The 21363-nt window shown below is 53.8% G+C and overlaps 3 protein-coding genes across 13 annotated transcripts in view; 2 read left to right on the forward strand and 1 right to left on the reverse strand.

Annotated features, from left to right (window-relative positions):
* The window catches only part of BMP8A (bone morphogenetic protein 8a), a 32762-nt gene that overhangs the window by 9272 nt on the left and 2127 nt on the right, over positions 1–21363 (forward strand). The window contains exons 2-6 of one of the 4 annotated variants that reach the window (XM_031667309.1): positions 10428–10617; positions 11037–11185; positions 18655–18849; positions 19677–19756; positions 20240–20350. In XM_031667309.1, coding sequence (XP_031523169.1) covers positions 10428–10617; positions 11037–11185; positions 18655–18849; positions 19677–19756; positions 20240–20350 — 725 coding nt within the window. Of the gene's footprint in view, positions 1–7503; positions 10618–11036; positions 11186–18654; positions 18850–19676; positions 19757–20239; positions 20802–21363 lie in introns of those variants that run through there. The other 3 variants (XM_031667306.1, XM_031667300.1, XM_031667297.1) reach the window with 3 other exon arrangements.
* Positions 13676–15966, forward strand: LOC100998312 (succinyl-CoA:3-ketoacid coenzyme A transferase 2, mitochondrial-like). The gene is given in 4 exon segments (XM_031667296.1): positions 13676–14503; positions 14506–15286; positions 15288–15691; positions 15694–15966. Coding segments are annotated over 4 exon segments (1536 nt in total). The 5' UTR covers positions 13676–14232; the 3' UTR covers positions 15774–15966.
* LOC103883770 (peptidyl-prolyl cis-trans isomerase E-like) overlaps positions 19559–21363 on the reverse strand; it is a 34804-nt gene continuing 32999 nt past the window's right edge. For 6 of the 8 annotated variants that reach the window (XR_004184343.1, XR_004184344.1, XR_004184342.1 and 3 more), the window contains 2 exons: positions 20801–21134; positions 19559–19817 (listed from right to left, as the gene is read on the reverse strand). The gene's annotated coding sequence lies outside the window, so the exon portion shown is untranslated. Of the gene's footprint in view, positions 19818–20220; positions 20330–20800; positions 21135–21363 lie in introns of those variants that run through there. The other 2 variants (XR_004184348.1, XR_004184349.1) reach the window with 2 other exon arrangements.

A 21363-nucleotide genomic window follows, 5' to 3' on the forward strand; every position in this document is an offset into this window, starting at 1 on the left:
GAGTGCAATGGTACCATTTCAGCTTACTGCAACCTCTACCTCCTGGGTTCAAGGAGTTCTCCTGCCTCAGCCTCCCAAGTAGCTAGGACTACAAGTGCCCGCCACCACACCTGGCTAATTTTTTGTATTTTTAGTAGAGATGGGATTTTACCACATTGGCCAGGCTGATCTTGACCTCCTGACCTCAGGTGATCCACCCACCTCAGCCTTCCAAAGTGCTGGGATTACAGGTATAAGTCACCGTGCCCAGCCGAAATGCGGCTACTGGCTGAAAGGCTCAAGGCTAGGCAGCTGCATCTGGTGAGAGCCTCGGGCTACTTCAACTCATGGCAGAAAGTGGCAGGACAGTGGGTGTGTGCAAAGAGAGCAAGTGGTGAGAGGAAGCAAGAGAGCAAGCCAGACTTTTTAACAGCCTCCCCCGTCTAGGGAACTAATCCATTCCCCTGAGAGGGAGGACTCACCCACTGGCCCCCTCCACCATGGCATTAGTCTATGAGGGATTCACCCCCATGACCCAGACACCTCCCACTAGGTACCACCTCCCATCACAGCCACACTGGGGATTAAATTTCAATGTGAGTTTTGTCGGGGATAGACCACATCCAAACTGTAGCAAGGGGTATATTATCCGTAGTGTTCACCTTGCTTTTTTCTTTTTCTTTTTTTGAGACAGAGTCTCACCCTGGAGTGCCATGGTGCAATCACAGCTCACTGCAGTCTCAACCTCCCAGGCTCAAGCCGTCCTCCTACCTCAGCCTCCTGAATAGACTATAGGCAAAGTGCCATCGTGCCTGGCTAATTTTGTTGGTTTGTTTTGTTTTGAGACAGGGTCTCTTCTCACTCTGCCTCAAAACAAAGAGCTAAAGTGCAGTGACGTGATCTCAGCTCACTGCAACCTCTGATGCCTGGCTAATTTAAAAAAATTTTCTAGAGACAGGGTCTCCCTGTGTTGCCCCAGACTGATCTTGAACTCCTGCCCTCAAGTGGTCCTCCTGCCTTGGCCTCCCAAAGTGATGGGGTTACAGGCGTAAGCCATCACAGCCAGCTGGGACATTTTCTTAGAAGTACAGTTTCTGAGTCACAGCATGTATCATTTTGCTAGATTATTGCCAGATTTCCCACCCTAGGGATTGTGCCACTTTGCATTCCTGCCAGCAATGCCCAGAAGTGTTCAGGTCTGATCTTAGAGTATCTTACTCATGAGGCCTTCTCAAACATCACATCAAAAGAAACCCCACACTGGGCCGGGTGTAGTGGCTCACATCTGTAATCCCAGCACTTTGGGAGGCCGAAGCGGGTGGATCACAAGGTCAGGAGTTCAAGACCAGCCTGGCCAAGATGGTGAAACCCTGTCTCTACTAAAAATACAAAAGTTAGCCGGGCTCAGTGACAGGCACTTGTAATCCCAGCTACTCGGGAGGCTGAGACAGGAGAATCGCTTGAACACAGGCAGCAGAGGTTGCAGTGAGCTGAGATTGCGCCACTGCACTCCAGTCTGGCCAACAAAGTGAGACTCTGTCTCAAAAAAAAAGAAAAAGGAAAGAAAAGGAAACCCCACACTGGACTGGAATTGGAGATGTCAGTATGACCTCAGATATTTACAAAATATATTTATAAAAAGAGATACAAACAGATGTGTGTTTTCGCACACATTAATGTACACACATATATATCCTAGCTTTGTCCACTAAAAGGGCCTAAAAGTATTGACACTCCAGGACAGTGAGCAGCCCAGGGCCCAAATCTTGGTTTCTAAATATCTCTCCTAAAAGCAAAACAAAACAAAACAGAACTCCTTGCAGAAATGGCTGATTCCAGGGGTGGGGATGGGAACTCCCAGGATGCACCTAGAGCATCTTGTGGTGCCAGTTAGAAGTGCTCAGAAAAGGATGGTGGGGGTGGTCAGAAGGACACAGGAGCCAACCTGAAGGAGCTGCCAGTGGCCAAAAGTGGAACAATTAGAGCAATGAAATAAATAACAACAGTATGGGATATAGCCCATAGAATAAAATAAACACCTTTGAATCCATAATGATATAATAAATAATTAGGCTGGGCACAGTGGCTCACACCTGTAATCCCAGCACTTTGGGAGGCCAAGGTGGGCAGATCACCTGAGGTCAGGAATTCGAGACCAGCCTGACCAATATGGTTAAATCTTGTCTCTACTGAAAAAAATACAAAATTAGCCAGGCATAGTGGTGCACACCTGTAGTCTCAACTACTCAGGAGGCTGAGGCAGGAGAATAACTTGAACCTGGGAAGCAGAGGTTGCAGTGAGCCGAGATCATGCCATTGCACTCCAGCCTGGGCAACAGAGCAAGACTCTGTCTTAAAATAAATATTTAAATAAATAAATAAATGTAGAAGAAAGAAAAATCTTCCTTTAAAAAGAATTCCAATTAATACATGTACAAGGAAAGAAGGAAATAGAAAATCACTATTCCAGCCTGGACAAAACAGCAAGACCCCATCTCTACAAAAAATACAAAAAATTAGCTAGGTGTGGTAGTGCATGACTGTAGTCCCAGCTACTCGACAGGCTGAGGTGGGAGGATCCCTTAAGCCCTGGGAGGTTGAGGTTGCATCACTGCACTGCAGCCTAGGTGACCAAGTGAGACCCTGTCTCAAAAAATGAAAAAGAAAGAAAATCACTATTGGCTCATGTCTATGATCCCAGCAAGGTGAGCCAGGAGTTCAAGACCAGCCTGGGCAACATAGTGAGAGTTCATCTCTACAAAAAAATAAATTAGGCAGGCCAGGCATGGTGGTACTACGCTTACAGTCTTTTTTTTTTTTTTTAAACAGAGTCTCTTTCTGTATCCCAGGCTGGAATGCAGTAGTGCAATCTTGGGTCACTGCCACCTCCATCTCCCAGGTTCAAGCGATTCCCCTGCCTCAGCCTCCTGAGTAGCTGGGACTACAGTCATGTGCCACCACACCTGGCTAATTTCTTGTTTTTTAGTAGAGATGAGGTTTCACCATGTTGGCCAGTATGGTCTCAATCTCCTGACCTCGTGATCCAACTGCCTCAGCCTCCCAAAGTGCTGGGATTATAGGCAGGCACCACTGCGCCTGGCCTGCTTATAGTCTTAACTGCTCAGGAGGCTGAGATGGGAGGATCACTTGAGTCTGGGAGGTTGTGGCTGCAGTAAGCCACAATCACACCACTGGACTCCAGCCTGGGCGGCAGAGTGAGACTCTGTCTCAAAAAAAAAAACAAAACAAAAAAAGTATTTTCCTCATGATATTTATTATTTACAAAATGAAAAATCGTGACATTACAGTGGAGAAACCTGGCAGACACCACAGTGACCAGGGAATCAAAGTTCATGCCACTAGTAATAAGACAGATTGGTATCATATTGTCCCATTTGATGCTCTGAGAAGGGCATATCACTTTGAAGGGGGCCTGTGCCTCCACACCTGTGGGTATTTCTCGAAAGGTAGAGACGAGAGACTGAGAAAAGAAATAAGACACAGAGAGACAAAGTATAGAGGAAGAAAAGTGGGCTGAGGGGACCGGTACTCAGCATACACAGGACCCGCACCGGCACTGGTCTCTGAGTTCCCTCAGTATTTATTGATCACTATCTCTACCATCTCGGTGAGGGGGATGTGGCAGGACTATAGGGTAATGGCAGGGAGAGGATCAGCAGGAAAACATGTGAGCAAAGGACTCTGTGTCATAAATAAGTTTAAGGAAAGGTGCTGTGCCTCGATGTGCACGTAGGCCAGATTTATGTTTGACTTTACACAAACATCTCAATGCAGTAAAGAGCAGTATTGCCGCCAGCATGTTCAGTTGGTATAGCATGAGACTCTTAATCTCAGGATCGTGGGTTCAAGCCCCATGTTGGGCGCCAGATGAAGGGGGCCTGCCCCTCCACACCTGTGGGTATTTCTCAAAAGGTGGAGATGAGAGACTGAGAAGAGAAATAAGACACAGAGACAAAGTACAGAGGAAGAAAAGTGGGCCCAGGGGACCAGAGCTGAGCATACGGTGGACCCACACCGGCACTGGTTCCGTCAGTATTTATTGATCACTATCTCTACCATCTTGGTGAGGGAAATGTGGCAGGACTATGGGGTAATAGTGGGGAGAGGGTCAGCAGGAAAACATGTGAGCAAAGGACTCTGTGTCATAAAGAAGTTTAAGGAAAGGTGCTATGCCTTGATGTGCACATAGGCCAGATTTATGTTTGACTTTACATAAACGCCCCAATGCAGTAAAGAGCGGTATTGCCGCCAGCATGTCTCACCTCCAGCCATAAGGCGATTTTCTCCTATCTCAGTAAATAGAATGTACAATCGGGTTTTACACCGAGACATTCCAATCCCAGGGACAAGCAGGAGACAGATGCCTTCCTCTTATCTCAACTTCAAAGAGGTCTTCATCTTTCACTAATCCTCCTCAGCACAGACCCTTTATGGGTGTCAGCCTGGGGGATGGTCAGGTCTTTCCCTTCCCACAAGGCCATATTTCAGGCTGTCTCAGTAGAGGGAACCTTGGACGATACCCAGGCTTTCTTGGGCAGAGGTCCCTGGGGCCTTCCGCAGTGCGTTGTGTCCCTGGGTACTCAGGACTGGAGAATGGGGATCACTTTTACCAAGTGTACTGCCTACAAACACATTTTTAACAAAGCACATCCTGCACAGCCCTAAATCCATTAAATCTTGAGTCAATACAGCACATGTTTCTGCAAGCATAGGGTTGGGGCTAGGGTTACAGATTAACAGCATCTCAAAGCAGAAGGATTTTTCCTAGTATGGATCAAAATGGAGTTTCTTATATCTTCCTTTTTCTATATAGACACAGGAACAGTCTGATCTCTCTTTCCCCCACACACTTCTGTGGTATTCTCCAAAATCCATAACTTAATTCAAACTTGAGAAAACATGGGACAAACCCAAATTGAGGGGTGTGCCACAAATAACTGACCAGCACTCTTCAAAAGTATCAAGGCTGGGTATGGTGGCTCATGCCTGTAATCCCAGCACTCTGGGAGGCCAAGGCAAGAGGACTGCTTGAGCCCAGGAGTTCAAGACCAGCCTGGGCAACATAGTGAGCCCTTGTCTCAATAAACAATTTTTTAAAAACTTAGCTGGGCATGATGGGGTATACCTGTGGTCCCTGCTACCCTAGAGGCTGAACTGTGAGGATCACCTGAGCCCAGGTGGTTGAGGCTGCAGCGAGCTGTGACTGTGCCACTGCACTCCAGTCTGGGTGACAGAGCAAAACCATGTCTCAAAAAAAAAAAAAAAAAGTGTCAAGGTTGAAAGGGAAGGAAAGACTGAGGAATAGTCACATCAGAGGGGCCCCAGGGGAAATGACACTAAAGGTATTAATGTATTAATAACATGGGATCCTAGATTGAATCCTTGGCAGAAAAAGATATTAGTAGGACAGTTGCTAAAATTAGAGAAAAGTCTGGATTTAGTTAACAGTATCAATTTCCTATTTTGTTTTTTGGTTTTTTTTTTTTGAAACGGAGTCTCACTCTGTCACCCAGGCTAGAGTGCAGTGGTGCGATCTCGACTCACTGCAAGCTCCACCTCCCAGGTTCAAGCAGTTCTGTGCCTCAGCCTCCTGAGTAGCTGGGATTACAGGCACCTACCACCACACCCAGCCAATTTTTGTATTTTTAGTAGAGACAGGGTTTCACCATCTTGGCTGGGCTGCTCTTGAACTCCTGACCTCATGATCCACCCTCCTCAGCCTCCCAACGTGCTGGGATTACAGGCGTGAGCCACCATACCCACCCCCCCAATTTCCTGATTTTCTTATACTACAGGTTGGTTATGTAAGAAGCTATCATTAGGGGAAGCTATCAGGGAAAGAATGGAAAGTCTGCACTGTTCATGCCATTTCTCTTTAGATGTAAATAATCCTAAAATATTTCAAAATCCAGTTAAAAACATAAATAAGGCAGCCCCCACACTCCCTGTGTTATTCCCAGTCCCCCCCCCCGCCCCCGTCTTTGTGTACTTCCTAGCACTTAGCACATAGGCTGATCTTGTTTGTTAACTTTCATGTTTGTTATCTTACTTCCCTGCAAGCCTGTAAACCCCATGGGGACAGGAGCTGCCCCACCTTGCTTACCGCAGTGTCTCCTGCACCTAAATAATGACTTGTGCACCATTAGTACTGCTTTAAAATGTACTGAATAATGAATGAATTCATATTCCTGGCTGTGACCAGGAAAAATGAATGAGGAAAAGTCAGTGTTCTTATAAGCCTTCAGATCATGAGAAGGCAACAAAGACAGAACCTCCTCCTTCATGCCCAAAAGTGAAATTATGGGATGCTCAAAAATAGGATCCCTGTCCCAGATTTTGCAGATAGGGAAAATAAATGTGCTGCCTAGAAACCTTGCTCCAAACATCAATGGCTCCTCCCGGGGCCACCATGGAGAGGGGATTCCTGGCAGGATGTATCTCAGATGACTGGGATCAGGACATTGGCCTGACAGACAGCATCTCCCACACAGGCCTCCCAGCCTATCTGAATCTGACAGGGAGCCCTGGAATGAGCTTCCCAACCCTACAACTGGCAGCAGAATTTTACTGGGAAAACCCAAGAAATCACGTTGTACAGACCTAGGCCTTTCCCAGGAATTCCCTCCGTGGACCCTCAAATCAGCAGCCGCTGGGAGGCAGCAGCAGGCATTTCATGCTGTGTATTGAGGGCCTGTCGAGAGGCCTCGAGCGCTTTTGGCCAATTCCAGCATGGTTTTTATGCCCCTTTTCACAGCATCAGACGGAGGTGGTCCACAGTAGCAGAAGGAGCCCAGCGAGGAGTCAGGGTTCCGTTTCCACATGTGGGAACGTGGGAGGAGATTGTATTTGGTACTTTCTGTCTGAGCCAGAACTGGGGGACCGTCCCAGTGGCATTGCTGAGGTGTGGCCGCTCAGCCAGGCATCTTTGGGAGATTCCAGACCTTGGTTCTATGGGAAGGTGGGGGCTGGGCATTCACTGACAAGGAAATGTTCCCGAATAGTGTGGGAGAAGCATTCGCTGGACTGAAACCAAGAACTGATTACAGTCAACAAACCTTGCTCTTCATCATTTTCATTTGACCCTGTTTCAAAGTGTTATTTTGCAGGCGTGGACACTGAGCCCAGAAGGTTAAGTGCCTTGACAAAGGTCAGGCAGGTGAAAAGGAAGCACCTGGAAGTTGAACTGATAGATTTCCACGGTGTATTTTCTCTCATTCCACACTTTTATTTAGAAAAAAAGAAAACTGGCCAGGCGCAATGGCTCACGCCTGTAATCCCAGCACTTTGGGAGGCCGAGATGGGCGGATCACGAGGTCAGGAGATCGAGAACATCCTGGCTAACACGGTGAAACCCCATCTTTACTAAAAATACAAAAAATTAGCTAGGTGTGGTGGCAGGCAGCTGTAGTCCCAGCTACTCGGGAGCCTGAGGCAGGAGAATGGCGTGAACCCGGGAGGCGGAGCTTGCAGTGAGCTGAGGTAGCGCCGCTGCACTCCAGCCTGGGTGACAGAGTGAGATTCTGTCTCAAAAAGGAAAAGAAAAAGAGAAAACTGAACATCTCCCTTTCCCCACCATGGCCGCTGAGTTTCAGACATAGCCTCCTGATGGTCCTGGCTGGATGTTTGTCACTTTGATATTTTAAGTTGGAAAAGTAGCTGTTAACCGCCAGAGCCATGGCTGCCCTCCTGTCCCATGGCCCCTGCCTGTTCACAGCCCTGGGTGGGAAGGACAGAATCCCCACTTTGCAGACAAGGAGACTGAGGTCACACAGGTTGCTCACAGGGTCAGGGCTGGGGCCAGGAACCCAGCTACTGGCCAGAGAATTTACCCTTCCAATGCTCTCTTACCCGCTAAAGCAGGGGCTGTCTGCCCACGAACCTTCATAGGGGAAAATCTGGATCCCAACAAATGCTCTTCCTCAGCCCCAGCTTTTGAGAAATATCTTTTCTATCCAAAGGTACAAACACTGGCCAGCTGCAGACCCACACAGCTCCAGCAAAGAAAGGGCAGTCCCTTCACCCGGTCACGGTAATGCCTATTTCAGTGTCACACCCCAGGAAGTTTTATCAGTTTCTGATAAAAATCATTATTTTCCTAAAAATTTCCCAACTTCCAGGCTTGCCTGGAACAGCCAGGGGAGGCAGTTTCCTGTGCTGGAATTCCTGGGTGGTTTATCGATTTCACAAGCCCACAGCGGGGAAGTTTGGAACTCGGGTCGGTTCAGTTGAACAAAACTCTTGAGTCAGCCTGGGTAGACCCCCAGGTCAGGCAGGGAGGAAGGCCACAGAGCACAGGCGTCCCCACAGAGCTGATGGGTTTGTGGGCTGTTCCCTCAGTCCTCGGATCCCACATGAAGTCAGCATGTGGCCTGCCGACAGGGATACCAGTGAGCCCCAGGACCCACCCGGCAGCCCTGCTGTGCCCTGGGACACAAGCACACAGCCATGCTTTGAAAGTGGACAGGAGAAGCCGCGAGTGAGCTGCTCGTCACTGTTGCATGCCCTGTGACAGCCAACAGCGTGGACTGATTTCGTCTTGCAAATGGGGGATTCTTACCCAGCCATGTAACACAGCAGGGCCTGCAGATCCTGAACCCACTGAAATTGTCACCCAAGTCATGTTGTGTGAGTGTGTTAGGGAAGAGAGCACACGTACGTAGATATTCATGGGAGGAGGTCCAGAACTCTGCCATCAGTGATCTCTGCCTACGGGGAGAGATCGTCGCCTGCGTCACGGCATCTGAGCAGCCCGGCTCTCAGGTGGGCTTTTGTTGCGTGCCCAGCACCCTCAGGTGCTGTGGAACGAGGCAAGTTCTTTTCTTCTCCGTCCTGGGCTGGGATGAGCGGCCACCTCCTGCCCACACATTTCTGGCCCCATCCCCCGCCCCACACAGCTGTTCGCCTGCCCATGGCTGGACCAGGTCCCCACCGCAAGGACAGGAAGTGCTCCCCATATCCGCCTCGGCCCGCACAGCCTGGTGCTTTTCCAAACCTGACTGTGGTCACTAAGCCCAGTAACCAGAGAGAATTTTTAAAAAGACTCACAAACATATCATTGAAATCTCAGTGTTGGGTTTTGGGGAAGGCACTGGGCGGCTCCCACCCCTGCTTTCCGGAAACACAGATTTCTAGAGTTTGAGAGGGACAGGAGGCTAAAGTGAGACTTCCCTAAATATAGCGTCCTGGGTATTTCCGGACACCTGGGGAAATGTGGGCTTTATTCCACAACTGCAGCCTTTGTTTGATTGGCAGGCCAGCCCCCACCACGGGGCCCTGCTGCCCATCTCACCTCCAGCCTGGCCTCTACCCTCGCCTCCACCGTGTCTTCTAATTCCTCTCCCCCAACGCCGCCCCCCTGCTGCCCCCGTCCCCTGTGTTCCCCACTGGCCAGAAGCACAGCCCAGGCTCCTGGCCCGGGATTGGCACCATCAGCAGGCAGGCCGCAGCAGAGCTCATGTGCTGTCCCCAGCATTGCTGACCTGTGGGCGCCTCCACCCCTGCGCATGTGAGGTCCCCTCTCCCTAGAGCACCCTCCCTGCCACCTTCTCCACCTACCAAGACCCCATCCTACCCTTCAAAGCCAGTTCAGATGCCACCTGCTCAGATCCCACCGCCCAGTGAGACCCTCCGACTTCCCCAGCACCTGACTGGCCTCTCCAGGAGTTGTCACTCCTGCCCTGGTTTTTCTTGTTCCTTTCCACGTTTCCCTCCTTCCTCCTCCACCTTGTTGCAGAAAGGAAACGTCGGTCTCCTGCCCTCTGCTGTTTCCTGGTGCTTGCTTTCCCTGCCTTGCCCTCAGGCCCCTCTGCTCTGGCCCTCTGCCCTGGCTGGCCAGCCCCTGCAGGGCCCGTCTCCCTGACCCATGGCAGATTTGCACTCATGCCTCAGCCCAGCTCAGCCGTCAGCCCTGAGCCCTCCCCTGCCACACCTCCCATCCAGGCAGTGGGCAGGCTCTGGATGGCTCGTGTCCCCCAAGATGCCGTCGGTGATGTCGGTGACGTCCCTGTCTACCAGGTTTCCCTGCAGGGCCGGGGCCCTTTTCTGCCTTGGGTCCAATGTCCATCTTCCCTTTAGCCTGGAAGCTCCCAGAGGAGGCTCCCTCCTCTGTCTCATCTCCGGGTCCCAGGACCAGCCAGACCGAGAAGGGGAGCAATGGGAGTTTGGGGTTTGGAGCCTGGGGTCTGTTGAGCACCAGCCAGGTGCAGGGCTCAGGCTGAGCCTGGCTGCAGGGCCTCTCAGCCCTGTCTGCTCCCTGGGACCAAGCCTGGAGCAAACGTTTGCACAAAAGGAAACTGGCCCCGCCAGGCCTCCCTGGGTCCCCTCCACCTTGAGTGGTGGGTGGCTGGGGGCAGTGGCTCACACCAGCTCTGCCCACTCCAAAGTCCGAGCCATTCCGAGCGCCAGCCCAGCTCTGCTTTGTCTTCTAGTGGAGCGAGATCATGCCCTGGGCCACCAGGAGCCCCACTGGAAGGAGTTCCGCTTTGACCTGACCCAGATCCCGGATGGGGAGGCGGTCACAGCTGCGGAGTTCCGGATTTACAAGGTGCCCAGCATCCACCTGCTCAACAGGACCCTCCACGTCAGCATGTTCCAGGTGGTCCAGGAGCAGTCCAACAGGTGCCTTCCCCTTGGCCCAGGTGCCCCTGCCCCTGCCCGCCTCACAGTCTCATGGTCAAGGCAACCCAGCAGGGAGTGGGGGTTGGTGGAACACTTCCCAGAGGACCCGAAAGAGACCCTCAAAGACGGGAAAGATGCTTGGCCTGAGCCCCCTGCACTGCGGGAAGAGCCCCAGTGACAGTCCTGCCTTCAAGTCCCTGCCCTGCCATCCTGGCTATGGGGACTTGAACAGCTCATTGAACCACTGAGCCTCAGTTTCCTCATGTGTACACCTCTGTGGGCTGAGGCAGTGAGATGAGGCTCAGAAGGGGCACAGCCAGAGTCAGGTAGGAGATGCCCCGGTGACGGCCCCCAGCGGGTCCTGGAGACACAGAGGCAGCTGTGCCGGCCGCCGGTTAATTGTTCTTTCGTGTCCACAGGGAGTCTGACTTGTTCTTTTTGGATCTTCAGACGCTCCGAGCTGGGGACGAGGGTTGGCTGGTGCTGGACGTCACAGCAGCCAGTGACCGCTGGTTGCTGAAGCGTCACAAGGACCTGGGACTCCGCCTCTATGTGGAGACTGAGGACGGTGAGGCTGGGGGCTCTGTGGGAGCAGCCCCTGGGGCTTCTCTGTGCCCGCACAGGCAGCAGCTTCCTGTGGCCCTGGGCTCCCGGCCTCACCAGCTGTGCCCGCTGCGAGGGTCACTGAGGTCTAAGGCACAAGGTCTGGCCCAGTGGGGGCGCTCCCTCCTCTCCCTCTGCTTCCCAGGAAGCAGGTGGTTCCTCCCACGGAGCAGCCTCCACCCTGGGAGTTTCTGTCCTGGGAAGGGAAGGAGGGGAAGTGGCTGTATCCTCAGACACGCAGGCCAGGAGGCTGGGTTTGAAGCCCAGCTCGGCAGTGCCCTGCCTCAGTGACCTTGGCTGGGACTTACCTTTCCAGACCCTGTCTTCTCTTCTGTAGGATGGGGATTCATGCCCTTGTTCATTCCACAGGTGAAATTGGGGAGAGCCTCTTTTATGCCAGGCAGTAGGAAGACAAAGGCCAAAGTGGGCATGAGATGGGCGTGTTTGAGGCCCGGCAAGGGGGCGCCATGGAGCAGCGGTGAGGGCGGGGGTCCCAGGGGCCATTCTGAGTCAGGGTAAACCAGGGCCAGGTGGTGGGTTCTTAGCGTCGTTTATTTTATTTAATAGCAGTGGTGGACGACAGGATCTGATTCAGGTTTTAAAAGAGAACCCTCTGAGATGCCCCCCTCTCAGGGTGGAGCAGAGCTCCCCACCCCTTCCGTGGGCCGCACCCAATGACTTGCTTCCCGAAAGTGCCCTGTGGACAGGGCGTGGGGTACCTGACGCGCAGTGCCTCAGCCAGGTGAGGAAGCCCCACTGCAGTGACCGGCACGGGGCTGGCATGTGCACTGGGTGTAAGGGAAGGAGCAGACCACTGAGCTTCAGAGGCCCCCCCGCTGTGAACCCGAAACCCCAGTCCAACCACAAGAAGACCATCAAACCCAAAGAGAAAGGCGTTCCGCAGAATACCTGGCAAACACTTCTCAAAACCGCGAAGCTCATCAAAAAAAAGGGAAGGTTGGGAAATTGGAGGAGCCCAGAGGCACCTAAGACGACCAGCTCAGTGCATGTGGGGTCCTGGGTGGAATCCTGGACCAGCAAAAGGGCATTAGGGGAAAGTTAGGAAATCCAGATCAATCATGGTGTTTACTTAATAATAAGATATCAGTACTGGTCCATTAGTTATGAGAAAGGTACCCTACTAGTGTAAAATATTAACATTTCCCAGGGGAAACTGGGTCCAGGTATATGGGAACTCCTTGTGTGGTTTTTTTTTTCTTTGAGACAGGGTTTGGCTCTGTTGCTCAGGGTGGAGTGCAGTGGCGCAATCGCAGCTCACGGTAACCTCCAGCTCCTGGGCTCCAGCGATCCTCCCACCTCAGCCTCTGTACTACCTTTGCAAATTTTTATGTAACTATCAACTGTTGTAAAATTAAAACTTTACTGAATACATGCATAAAATAAGGAACCCCCTGACTTCAGTGGGGAGAGCAGACTGAGAGGGACAAGAGTGAAGTCACAGAGACTCGTGGGGGCCCCACAGTGGTGCAGGTGGGCGCTGTGAGCGGCCTGTTGGTAGCAGTGGAGATGGAGAAAGATGAGTCGATTTCAGTGTCAGGATATGCGTATAGCTGGCGAGGAGGTGAGGGAACGGGAGGAAGCCTGAATGATGTGTGGATGGAACCAGTGGATTTTTTCCAATAGATTTCTCTTTTGGGGGAAAGGTAGATGAAGGGCACATTTGAGGTGTGTGGCCAAGGGTTCTTTTTTGGCTGGAATATTACTGAGCCCCCTGGGATGTTCCTGAGCTCACTGGTCCTCATGGAAATGCCATTCCAGGGACAGGTGAGCATGAAGACCCAGGTGAGGGAAGTGCTGGCATGTAAGTGGATTTAAAGCATGGGGTGGGACCAGATCATCTGGGGAAGGAGGTAGTGATGGAGAAGAAAGAGGGCCTGGCCCAGAGCAGTGGGACCTCCAACATCCAGAGACCTCACAAGGAGGGGCCACAGCGAGCCCACAGAGACCAGCCAGGGAGGGAGCAGGACACCTGGAGGACAAGGTGACCAAGATGCCAGAGTCAAGTGTTTCCAGAAGCAAGGGTTTGTCGTTTGTGTCCAGCTGTGGGCACTGAAGGCAAGAACAGAGAAGTGACCGAGGGTTTTGCCATCACAGAGGTTGCTGATGGCCCAAATCTCCGTGGAGTGTGGGTCTGACTGGGGAGGTGGAGGGAGACAGGCAGTGGAGGCAGGAGACAGCTCTTTCCAGAACCTTTGCTGGGGAAGGGGAGCAGAGACATGGGCTGGGGCTGGAGAGAACCCGGGACAAGGCAGGTCCTTTACAGGTGAGGAGACGCCTGCACCCTGCTGCGGTGATGGAGTGATTCTGTGCAGAGGGAAGAAAACTGCAAAATTCCGCACAAGTTGGAGCAGGGAGCTGGAGCGGGGGAGGTGGAGAGGGCAGGGGGATGCAGAGGACAAGGCTGGAGCCTCTTCAGAGCGGGGACCCTTCCTGATGAAGGTGAGGGATAGTGTCCCCACGCTCACAGTGAGGGCTGAACCTGAGCTCTGGGGGGCTGTAGTGGGGGGGGCACTCACTCTCCAGGTTGTCACAGGATTAAAGGAGGGTGCTTGGCACAGAGTGATGCCCAGTCAGGGTGGTCACGACCGTCAGTCTCACCCAGCAGCGCCTGCTCATTAGATATTTGGTGTCTCTAATGAGCGGGGAAGCTTGGACGGGGCGGTTGGAGTTTGTGCCTGAGGCTCCACTGGGGCAGAAGGGGATCTGGCTGGTGCCCTCCACGCGGAGCTTGACCTCAACTCTGTCCTGCGCCCGGGGCCTGTGCGCTGGACACGGAGAACTGACACGGGGGCCCCCAGCCCAGGGCGGAGCGGAGGAGCGGCCCCCTCCCTGTGGTGGGTCGCGGGCCTGGCCTAGAGCCTGCGCCTGGCGGGGGAGACCTGCTGGGCGGGAGTGCGTCAGGGCGCGGGCGCCCTCCCTGCTCTGTGACGCGGGCCCCGGGGCGCACGCGGGGCGCACACCGCCTCTCCTGGCCTCTGATCCGGGCCAACCATGGCGGCGCTGCGGCTCCTGGCGTCGGCGCTCGGGCGCGGGGTCCCCGCCCGCGGCTCAGGGCTCGCGCTGTCCCAGGGCTGCGCCCGCCGCTTTGCCACCAGCCGCCGGCCCCGCGCCAAGTTCTACATGGACCCGGTGGAGATGGTGAAGGACATCTCTGACGGGGCGACCATCACGGTCGGGGCCTTCGGGCTCTGCGGGATCCCCGAGAACCTGATCGCCGCGCTGCTCAGGACCGGCGTGAAGGACTTGCAGGTGGTCAGCAGCAACGTGGCGTGGAGGACTTCGGCCTGGGCCTCCTGATGGCCTCCAGGCAGGTCCGCCGCATCGTCTGTTCCTACGTGGGTGAGAACACGCTGTGCGAGAGCCAGTACCTGGCAGGAGAGCTGGAGCTGGAGCTCACGCCCCAGGGCACCCTGGCTGAGCGCATCCGCGCGGGGGGCGCCGGGGTACCCGCCTTCTACACCCCCACGGGCTACGGGACCCTGGTCCAGGAAGGGGGCGCCCCCATCCGCTACACCCCGGACGGCCACCGGGCTATCATGAGCCAGCCCCGAGAGGTGAGGGAGTTCCAAGGCGACCACTTCCTTTTGGAGCGCGCCATCCGGGCGGACTTCGCCCTGGTGAAAGGGTGGAAGGCCGACCGGGCAGGAAACGTGGTCTTCAGGGGGAGCGCCCGCAATTTCAACGTGCCCATGTGCAAAGCTGCAGACGTCACGGCGGTGGAGGTGGAAGAGATCGTGGACGTGGGGACTTTTCCCCCAGAAGACATCCACGTTCCAAACATTTATGTAGATCGTGTGATAAAGGGGTAGAAATACGAGAAACGAATTGAGCGCTTGACATCAGGAAAGAGGAAGATGGAGACAGCGAAAAGAAAGGAAGCCAGGACGCGCATCATCAGACGCGCAGCTCTGGAATTTGAGGACGGCGTGTACGCCAATCTGGGCATAGGCATCCCCCTGCTGGCCAGCAACTTCATCAGCCCCAGCATGACCGTGCATCTTCACAGCGAGAACGGGATCCTGGGCCTGGGCCCGTTTCCCACGGAAGGATGCTGACCTCATCAATGCAGGCAAACAGACCGTCACGGTGCTTCCCGGGGGCTGCTTCTTCGCCAGCGACGACTCCTTCGCCATGATTCGAGGGGGACACCTCCACCTAACCATGCTCGGAGCCATGCAGGTTTCCAGATACGGCGACCTGGCAAACTGGATGATCCCTGGCAAGAAGGTGAAAGGCATGGGCGGTGCCATGGACTTGGTGTCCAGTCCGAAGACCAGAGTGGTGGTCACCATGGAGCACTGCACAAAGGACAACATCCCTAAGATCATGGAGAAATGCACCATGCCACTGACCGGGAAGCAGTGCGTGGACCGCATCATCACCGAGAAGGCCGTGTTTGACGTGCACAGGAAGAGAGGGTTGACGCTGACGGAGCTCTGGGAGGGCCTGACGTGGACTACGTCAAAAAGAGCACTGGGTGTGCCTTTGCTGTGTCCCCGAACCTCAGGCCCATGCAGCAGGTGGCACCCTGATGGGACCCGGATCTGGGGGGGGGGTGCACTCCTCAGGGGGTCCCACCGGGTTCCCCAGGGGACGTCGGTTACGGCAGGAATGCATTTACCCAGCGCTGGGAGGCGTGTGCTGCTGGCCTCCGACTTTCCTCCCTAGGTGGACTGTGCTCCTCCAGAGAGCTGCGACTTTAATTAAAAACAACAGGAAAACAGATCAGCTCCTTACTGTGTTCCTCAAGCACTAAAAGGAAGGAGAGGAGTAGGGTGGGGGAGCTTCTCCAGGCCTGCCAGATGCAGGGCTCTGAACCTAGACCTGCTGTTAGTCCCCTTTTGCCACCTCCATCTCCCCGAGCCACACCCAGCCAGGCCCCTGCAATTTGCTTGGAAAGTATATGATAATCCTGGCTCTAACCCACCTTGGTCTGGGACCCTGAACAGTTGCTGCTCTCTCTGGGCCTTAGTTTCTGCTAATGTAAAATGGGAACCTGGGATTAGCTACTTCAAGAGTCCCCAGTCAGGCTCACCTGGCCTGTGAGACCTACAGAGGGGTTCCCAGCACCCAAGCCAGGCCTGGCTCAGAGGGGCTCTGTGAGGGTCTGTGGTGTAACTGATCTAATGCGACATTCTATCCTGTGTCTGGGAGACCCCCGTAAGACCCCTGAACACAGCTGCACAGAAGCAAATAGTGAGCAAAGCATGCAGGACTGATGGCCCCTCTGGTCCCAAAGCTGCCAGGGCTCCCCAGGGAATCGCAGGACAGAGCCGCACATGCAGCCTGGAGGGCTGCCCTGGGCCCCAGGTCGTCGCCATGTGTCAGCCAGTCCGCAGAGTGACACTCCAGTGCCCAGGCTGGTTACCCTCACCAGCCCACTCAGGCTGCTCTGTTCTCTCCCCATTGTGACCTCACTTACCTTTTCCTCTGTGCCCTGGCTCTGTTCCTTGTATTTCTGCTGCTTCCCCATAACCTTGACTCACCATGACTCAAGCCCTGCCCAGTGGATTCTCTCTGGGCCTCCTCTCCATGTTAGCATCTGCAGCTCACAGCCTCCCTGTCTCAGCAGCTCTTGTCCATGCTCCTGAGAGGGAGGGAGGCTCTCCTGCCAGCACATTTGTTTGTGGCAGATGATGTCACACGTCAAAGGTTAGTCTCTGGATTAACTGGTTGTTCAATCAAGAGGCCAAGGGACACCAGGGCTGAGGCACAGCTGCTTAAGGGCTGACCTTTGAGTGGGACTGAGGGTGGGGCAGGCAGTGTCCTTGACCTGTAGGGTGTACTGAAGAACTACGTAGGAATAAATACATCTGTATGTATAATTTCTAAGAGTATGTGCACCAGTGTGTTTATACAAACATATGCATGTGTGTACATACGTGTGTACATCTGTGCTTATAACGTGGAGGTGAAATGTGCTCTCGTATAAAATGAACAACTGGCACTGTTTAAAGAGACATGAAAGTGAGCTGGTAATCATGCTTCTGCAATTCAGTATCAGGAAATTTCACGCATGCACGGAGTGAGGAGGCTCCATTGCACTCCATCTTTATCATGAAAGCCAGGAAATAACCTACATGTCTAATGATGAGCCAATATCAAGTAAATTACAGTGTACTGCTCCAAGGGATTTTATACATTTGAAATGTTTATTGTGGAGACTTCTTTAAACAACCAGAAAAAAGTTTTGTGCTTTTTTTTTTTTTCTTGAAACAGACGCTCACTCTGTCGCCCAGCTGGAGTATGGTGACAGAATCACACCTTACTGCAGCCTCAACCTCCCAGGCTCAAGCAGTCCTCCCACCTCAGCCTTGTGGGTAGTTCACCACCATGCCCAGCTAATTTTTGTTTTTATTTTTTTGTTGAACCAGGGTCTCACTATGTTGCCCAGGCTGATCTCAAATGCCTAGGTTCAAGCAATCCTCCCACCTCGGCCTCCCAAAGTGCTGGGAGTACAAGCATGAGCCACCTTGCCTGGCCTCAAAAGTTTCTTAATTGCTTTTACAATAGAAAGGTTATTGAAATCCAAACAAGTATAGGAGGATGCACAGTTTTATTGGTGAGGCTTGGTGTCTCCAGGGTTAGTTATCATGTTTTTAGTGGCATCCTCAGTCTGGAAGTGGCTGTGGGGGACAATCCCGTTTACAGGCTTCACTTCTCCGGGGGCTGAGGCCCAGGTCAGATCTCTGCTTCAGCCTTTTCTTTCTTTCTTTTCTGTCCATAAACCCAGCTCGTGCATGAGAACCTGGGGTCTGGAATGGGACTGCCGCAGGCTGAAACCTGGGCTCTGGGACTTGATTCCAATGTCTATGCTTTGCCTGGCGTCTCCCTTATGGGCATTAGGGAGACAGTTAATGCCCTGCTTTTGGGCTGTGCCCAGCAGAACAAGCACTCACTAAACTTGGCAGATGCTGCCACAACTGTCTCGGTGATAAATTTGACATTCACACCCCAGAAAGTGCGGGATGGAAGACAGAACACAGGCCTCGGGGTCCTTTGACCAAGGTGGGAGCGCTGGTTCTCGAAGTCACTGGCAGCAGGACTCTGGGTCTCCTGTGAAGAAGGAGCTGCAGGATTACTCTAAGGACCCAATGAGGTGATCCATAGGAAAAATCTTTAAACTTGTAAAACACTTCACAAGTGTCTGTGTCACGGCTATCACTAATAACACCGCCCGCAGCTCACCAAGGCCCCCCTCCCACCCTCCAGATCTGCCCCCAGGAGATGTGGATTGGCTGGGGCTGGACCAAGGACTCCAGGCTTCAGATGTGGAAACTGAGGCTCAGCAGGGACCCTCGGGTCCTCAGCCTTCACGCTCCTGGACCTGCCCAGGCCCCGGCAGAGAGATCCCTGCTGTGTCCGCTGCAGGGCCACTGCCCGCGAGTGACCCCTCTCTCCTTTCTGTTGCAGGGCACAGCGTGGATCCTGGCCTGGCCGGCCTGCTGGGTCAACGGGCCCCGCGCTCCCGACAGCCTTTCGTGGTTACTTTCTTCAGGGCCAGTCCGAGTCCCATCCGCACCCCTCGGGCAGTGAGGCCACTGAGAAGGAGGCAGCCGAAGAAAACCAACGAGCTGCCGCAGGCCAACCGACTCCCAGGGATCTTTGGTGAGGGCTGGGCGGGGTGGGGCCGAGGCCCTGCGGGCTTCCAGTTGAGAGAGGCAGGGTGAGAACCAAGTGGTGGCCCAGAGCCCTCAGGCTCAGGTCGGTTCAAGCTGACGGCCACTCTCCAGCCACCTTTCCTGACCCCATCTTTTGCCCTGATGCACCCTGGCGACCGGCACTCCAGAGGCCTGTCCTGGCTGTCCCTGCCACCCAGAAGGCCCCCCTCTCCCCCTGGCTCCTCCAGGTCTTTCCCAGGAGCCTCCATCAGAATCAGCTGCCCCTTCCCTGGGAGCCGCAGCCCCTCGTGACCCGCGGTTGTGCCTGGGCACCCCCCAGCATCCTCGGCTGCTTATGTGAAGTTTTCTCCCCAACTGGGCCAAGCCCTTCAGGATCAGCGACAGGCCTGACCCGACCCTGTGCCCTCCTTCCCAGGGAGTCGGCCCCTGACTGGCCTGGTCATGAGCCACTTGAACCTGAGGAATGGGTGTGGCAGCAGAGGGTGGGCTGGAGTCACAGGGGTCTCTAGAGAGGAGGCGGCACAGGATGGCCGAGGGTCCTGCTGGGCTGTTTACTGGCGCGTCAAGACACTCACAGGCTGAAGGACAGGGGAGTGCTGAGCACAGTGTCACTCCAGCCGTCGGGGGCCATGGCAGGCTCTTCAGCTGGGTCGTGGTACAAGCAGAGTTCCAGGGATGGGCTTTATGAGACCAAATGGTTTCCTGTCATTCATTTGACAAATGTGCTCATCAGGGTATCTCCCACCCTGGTACCCTGTAGTAGCTGCACAGAGCAGGAACCCCAGAAAAGACCTTGCCCTTCTGTCCCTGCAGATGACGTCCACGGCTCCCACGGGCGGCAGGTCTGCCGTCGGCACGAGCTCTACGTCAGCTTCCAGGACCTTGGCTGGCTGGTAATTGCTGACTCTCCTTGTTTCTGAAATGACAATCACCACCTGTAGATCAGAAGTGAATCTGTAGGGAGGACATAGAATCATGAGTGACTTCAATTTTCTTAGGTATTTTTTTCTTCTGTGTTTTCCAAGTTTTCTAAAGTAAGAATATGGTGAGAAAGGGTTGTTTTTTTTTTAACCATGAAAATGAAGACTGAATCAACTAAGCCGTCAGCATTGCCACAGGGTAACTGAGACCTCCCTGCATGGGCTGTGACTGCAGCTCTGGGAGGCGTGGGCAGGGAGGGCTGGCTGGGGAGAAGACGCAGAGTGAGGATGGGGGATGTTGCGCCTGAGCTCCTGCCCAGCCTTGTCTGCTGGGGGTTCCTGGGTGGATTCAAGCCTCTTAGGGGAGACTGCCCTGCAGGGGTGGAGGGTGGGTTTGAGCCCTGAGGCTCAGGGAGGGGCACATGGATGGGACTCACCTTCTCCCATGTCCCCTAGGACTGGGTCATCGCCCCCCAAGGCTACTCAGCCTATTACTGTGAGGGGGAGTGCTCCTTCCCGCTGGACTCCTGCATGAACGCCACCAACCACGCCATCCTGCAGTCCCTGGTCAGTATCGTGTCCATCCTGCCCAGCCCCCTGGGGTGGGGGGCCCTGCAGAGAGGGGTCTGGTCCAGCCAGCCGGGAGGACAGCAAGGCCACCTGCTCCATGTCTCAGGGAGCTTTCTCTGCACAGTCAGTAACGTTGCTAACTTCCCACAGCTCTGTAGGAACTGGTCCTCGTACAACCACACTAGCACACATAGACTCGCACCCGAACACGGACACACTCCACACTGACACTGAACAGTCATATACACGTGCCTGTTCTATGCATCGCACATGCTCCTGTGGGACATTTAACGCACCTGCATGTGGTGCCCAGACAGAGGCACAGCACATGAAATAGACTGTGTAGGGGCTGTATGATCTTAACACACGGGCCCCTGAGTACACTAGCAGGTCTGTCCGCCTATGATATGTGCGCACAGTGTGCAGGACGTGTGTGTGCACACCCACCTGTGCCACACCGCAGGCAGGAAGCATCTGGACGGTTTGGCTCTCAACCTTTTGGCTTTTCCCCCAGTTTCTCTCTTGGTCATTTGTGTTTTCTCTGGATCCCCTGGCTTTTGATGCCTTGTTGTCTGGGGCAACCTTCAAAGATGAAAGCAGGCTTCTGATGGGATCACTGGTGCTGCTCACTGCGGAGTGCTCTGTGTGTTTGCGGATTCTGGCACCGAGGCTTCCTTCTAGAACTTTTTACCTAGAATTCCAGTTCCTGGTATTCCACAGCCTTATGTTTTCCTCTTAGGAGGTTCAACGGTGATGCCTTGATCAGGTGTGGTGGCTTATCCTGTAATCGCAGCACATGAGCCCAGAAGTTCGAGACAAGCCTGGGCAACATGGCGAAACCCTGTCTCTAAAATAAAAATTAAAACACACACACACACACACACACACACACACACACACACACACACACGTGTGCATACAACGCCTTGGTGTGAGAGGAAAGAAATTACCAAAAGCTGCTCTGAGGCTATGATAATGCTTCCTTTCTGGGCAGTCAAATGGCATTTGCT

The sequence above is a fragment of the Papio anubis genome, chromosome 1, assembly GCF_008728515.1.
Source record: "Papio anubis isolate 15944 chromosome 1, Panubis1.0, whole genome shotgun sequence".
NCBI lineage: Eukaryota > Metazoa > Chordata > Mammalia > Primates > Cercopithecidae > Papio > Papio anubis.